Here is a 4,496-nt window from a genome sequence, read left to right on the forward strand (position 1 = left end):
CTATCACCTGATTGATAGTATGAATATGGTCTATTGTTGAGAAGCCTGTACGAAATCCTGCCTGGTCCCTTGGTTGATTAAACTCTAATGTCCTATTAATTCTGTTAGCAATTACTTTTGTGAATAGCTTGTAGACAACGGACAGTAAGCTGATGGGCCTGTAATTTTTCAGGTCCTTGACGTCCCCTTTCTTATGGATCAAGATGATGTTGGCATTCTTCCAAGATTCTGGTATCCTCCCTGTCGAAAGACACTTCGTATACAGGGTGGCCAGTTTCTCTAACATAATCTCTCCACCGTCTTTCAACAGGTCTGATGTTACCTGATCCTCACCAGCGGCTTTGCCTCTTTGCATTCCCTTTAGGGCTTTCTTTACTTCTCCTGTTAATACTGGTGGGATGTCAGATTCCTCTGGGATATTACTGCTTCTTACATTATCATCCTGACTGTCTCGGCTGCTGTACAGATCTCTGTAGAACTCTTCCGCTACCTCAACTATTCTATCCATATTGGTTGTGACCTTGCCATCCTTGTCCCTTAATGCATACATCTGATTTTTGCCTATGCACAGTTTTGTCTTCGTAGCTTTGAGGCTTCTTCCGTTCTTTAGAGCATGCTCAATTCTCTCCATATTATACTTTCTTATGTCGGCTACTTTACGCCTATTGATCAACTTCGAAAGCTCCGCCAGCTCTATTTTGTCTGTTGCATTTGAGGCTTTCATAGCTTGACGTTTCTTAATGAGGTTTTTCGTGTCTTGGGATAGCTTACCAGTGTCCTGTCTAACGACTGTACCCCCGACTTCCACTGCACACTCCTTAATGATACTAGTCAGATTATCATTCATTGCGTCAACGCTAAGGTCGGTTTCCTCGGTTAAAGCCGCGTACCTATTCTGAAGTGAAACTCTGAATTCCTGTACTTTCCCTCGCAGAGCTAGTTGCCGATCGGCCGCGCCTGAATCCGGCCATGGCATCTGGATAGACTTCATAGTGCTCCAAGTACCATTCCAGTCGTGTTAGAATCATTCTTTCCATTGTTTTTCCCACGCAACTGGCAAGCGCGATAGGACGGTATGAGGAAATGTCCAGCGGCGACTTGCCAGCTTTGAGAAGCGGAATGAGGCGACTTTACTTCCATACTTGAGGAACTGTACCAGTCTGCCAGGAGTCGTTGTATAGCTGCAGGAGTGCCTTCCGAGCTTCGTCTCCAAGGTTACAAAGAGCACGATATGTAATGCCGTCAGGTCCTGGCGCCGAAGAACGTCTGCACAATGCCAGTGCAGCTTCTAGCTCATCCATAGAAAACGGGCACTCCATGCGGTGATCACATGAGAGAAATGGGAGGCCGAGCTCCACCGTCCTTGTATCTGTGAAATTTGAGTCGCCGGCAATCCTTCTACAGAAGGATTCTGCGACGTCAATCTCGTTACACTGCAAGTGAAGTGCCAGAGATTTAAACGGGTGTCGCTGACTAAAGGTTGTGCGAAGACCACGGACAGTTCTCCATATAAGCGATAAAGGCTTTCGCGGATCCAACGACTCGCAGAAGGATGCCCATCGTCGCGAAGCCAGTTTATCCATGTGACGCTGTATTTTCTTCTGAGTGCGTCGAGCCAGTCTCAAATCATCCTTGCACTTTGTGCGTCTATATCTTCGTTCTGCGCGACGGCGCATTGCACGAAGCTTCTCAAGTTCGATGTCGAAATCGGTGCGTGTGTAACTCGTGTAACTCGTCAAAAGCGAATGCGTGGGGTTCTGCAGGGCATCCTTTATCGCGGCCTCTAGGTTATAGGATGAGCCGTCGCTACAACAGTCTTCCATTATCGTCTTGAATTTCGGCCAATCGGTGCATTGGAGGGCTCTGGAGGACTTGGAGCTGGTAAAACCTTCTATCCTCAGATAAGTTGGAATGTGGTCACTACCCCGCGTTTCCAAATCTGAAAACCAGTGCACTTTTCTCGTGAACGAGCGTGAAACAAGAGTGAGGTCCAGGCAGCTGCTGTAGGCTGATCCACGTAGATATGTAGGGCTTCCATCATTAGAAACACTGAGTTCGTGTTCCGAGGCAAATGACACCAACTTTCTTCCTCTAGAGTTGACCTTTGAGCTTCCCCATAGAAAATGGTGGGCATTAAAATCACCAGTGATCACCCACGGGTGTGGAGTCGATGTCAAAATATCGCGTAAGCGCTCGCAATCTAGGCGGCTTGATGGGGATACATAAGCTCCGAGAATTGTGAAAGTGACCTTATTCTTCTTCACAGTAAGGCAAACATATTGATTCTCTTCGTCAGGTGGGACAGGGTGATGAATATAAGTCAGGTCACGGCGCATGAACACAACAACTTTGCTGCACTCTCCTTGGGTGGAGGACATAAAGCACTCGTAGCCTGACAATCTGACGGAAGCAGACAGATTGGGCTCGCATATCACAATGATGGGGAATCGGTTCGTAAATACAAACTGTCTAAAGTCGGACATGCGCGACTTAAGACCTCTGGCGTTCCACTGAAAGACAGATGCATTCTTGACTTCCTCTCGAAACGATGGTACCTCGAGGGCCGTGGTTTTACCCTAAAGCTGCAAGCACCGGACTCAGGGTGTCCAGCACCTGCAGTGCGCTCTGCGCAGACGGGGTCTTCATGTTGCTCAGTAGAACGGGCATGGCGCTAATCAGCGACTGCAGCAAGTTTACGACCTGTCGATCTTCAGTCGTCGCATCAGTGGTTCGTTGGGTCGTTGAGGGTGGTGGGATTCGATGTGACGCCGTAGCAGGTTGAGCTTGTGGAAGCGAGGGCCACTCTTCGGAAGGTGCGACTGCTGTCTCTGCCTTTGATTTCGCAGTGTCCGTCTTCGAGGAGTTCGGTGTTCGTAAGGCAGCCGCTTTGATGGAGGATGACATCTCGCTATCGGCAGAGCAGTCTTTTCGTGATGTTCTTCGGTGTCGACGCCGTCGTCGCCGAAGTGTAGCGGCCGCCTCTCTGTGCGTTGAATTGTCCCGCACCATACGCTTGAGTACCGCGTGCTCGTTCCTCAAGCGCGGGCAATCTTTGGATGAGGCTTCATGAGCGCCGTGGCAGTTGGGACACCTTAACACAGTTGCACCGCAGGCGTCTTTTGAATGAGATTCAGCGCACCGCGGGCACACAACATTGTTCCCACAGACACCTCTGACGTGTCCTATCTTGAAGCATTTGTAGCATTGCAGTGGCTTCGGCACGTATGGACGGACTGAGTGGCGAACGTGGCCTACTTTGACGTGTGAGGGAAGGCTGTCTCCCTCAAACACAAGCCTCAAGCAACGTGAGTTGCCAAGTCTTGTGATGTGCGTGATGAGAGTGCCTTCTGTAGTTGACTTTATTAATACTGGCAGGTCATCAGGTGGAATGGAAAGATCGACGTCATAAATGACGCCAACAGTGCCGTTACAACCTGTAGAGATCATTGATCGAACTTTCACTTTGTCGATTACCGTTATGTACCGCAGGCTTTGCAGCGCACTACGGTGCAGAACGTCTACGGCAAGGACATTCTTCCGTGCATTTATCCTCACGTCTTTGATCTGATTCGGCGCGGTTTCCTCGAGAAGCACAGAGAGAACTTGCCTATTGAGGAGTCGTAAGTTGGACGCAGGGTCTTCGGGCATGAATAGCATGGTGTGCGGCCGACGTTGTGCTGCAGTCTTCACGGTAGAAACACTCGCCGACGATGTCGTCCGCAGGAGTCTTCTTTTTGCCGTTCGACTCATGACGACCTTGAAGTCATCGTCCGATGACTCGAAGCCCTCCGAGTACAAATCGGTTGCCTCGCTGTCCGTGTCGCTTGACGCGTTTCCACGTTTCCTGGACGTGGCCCGACGGGACGGTTGCGCGCCAGGCAGATCCTCAGGCGTGTCTTGAAGCATTGCCGCAAGGATGGAGCGGCAGCTCCCAGGATAGATAGATAGATAGATAGATAGATAGATAGATAGATAGATAGATAGATAGATAGATAGATAGATAGATAGATAGATAGATAGATAGATAGATAGATAGATAGATAGATAGATAGATAGATAGATAGATAGATAGATAGATAGATAGATAGATAGATAGATAGATAGATAGATAGATAGATAGATAGATAGATAGATAGATAGATAGATAGATAGATAGATAGATAGATAGATAGATACGCTCAAAGTCGCAGAAGTTCGCTAAGAAATGCTTCGCATTTAAAAAGAAGTTCTGCCGCCAGTCGCTAGCGTCACTGAAAGATGCTACAAATCACATACAGCGCTAATGTCGTTCTTGTGCAGCGATTGGTGCAGTTCTCAATTCTGCGCTAAATGCAGCTTCATCGCTGTGAAACAGGAGGAAGTGCGTAGCGCGGGCGGCAAGTGATTACTGCTCTGCTATTGTTAGTCTCTGTCTATGAATGATCTCACGCAGGAGTTCGTAGCACTGGCGCTGGAGAAGCACCGGTGGGAGGAGCAATCGCGTGCCTGAGAGGTGG

At 48.7% G+C, this 4,496-nt stretch overlaps 1 protein-coding gene across 1 annotated transcript; it reads right to left on the minus strand.

Annotated features, from left to right (window-relative positions):
• Positions 1-2,571: 2,571 nt before the first annotated feature.
• LOC119397645 (uncharacterized) lies at positions 2,572-3,906 on the minus strand. Its single transcript, XM_037665070.1, has one exon. It carries the CDS (start codon positions 3,904-3,906, stop codon positions 2,572-2,574), a length of 1,335 nt encoding a protein of 444 aa, XP_037520998.1.
• Positions 3,907-4,496: the final 590 nt, after the last annotated feature.

This window comes from Rhipicephalus sanguineus, chromosome 6 (assembly GCF_013339695.2).
Source record: "Rhipicephalus sanguineus isolate Rsan-2018 chromosome 6, BIME_Rsan_1.4, whole genome shotgun sequence".
NCBI classification, from domain to species: Eukaryota; Metazoa; Arthropoda; class Arachnida; order Ixodida; family Ixodidae; genus Rhipicephalus; species Rhipicephalus sanguineus.

Coding starts and splice junctions, on each gene's coding strand:
- LOC119397645 (XM_037665070.1), bottom strand. CDS start 3,906: ATGCTTCAAGACACGCCTGAGGATCTGCCTGGCGCGCAACCGTCCCGT.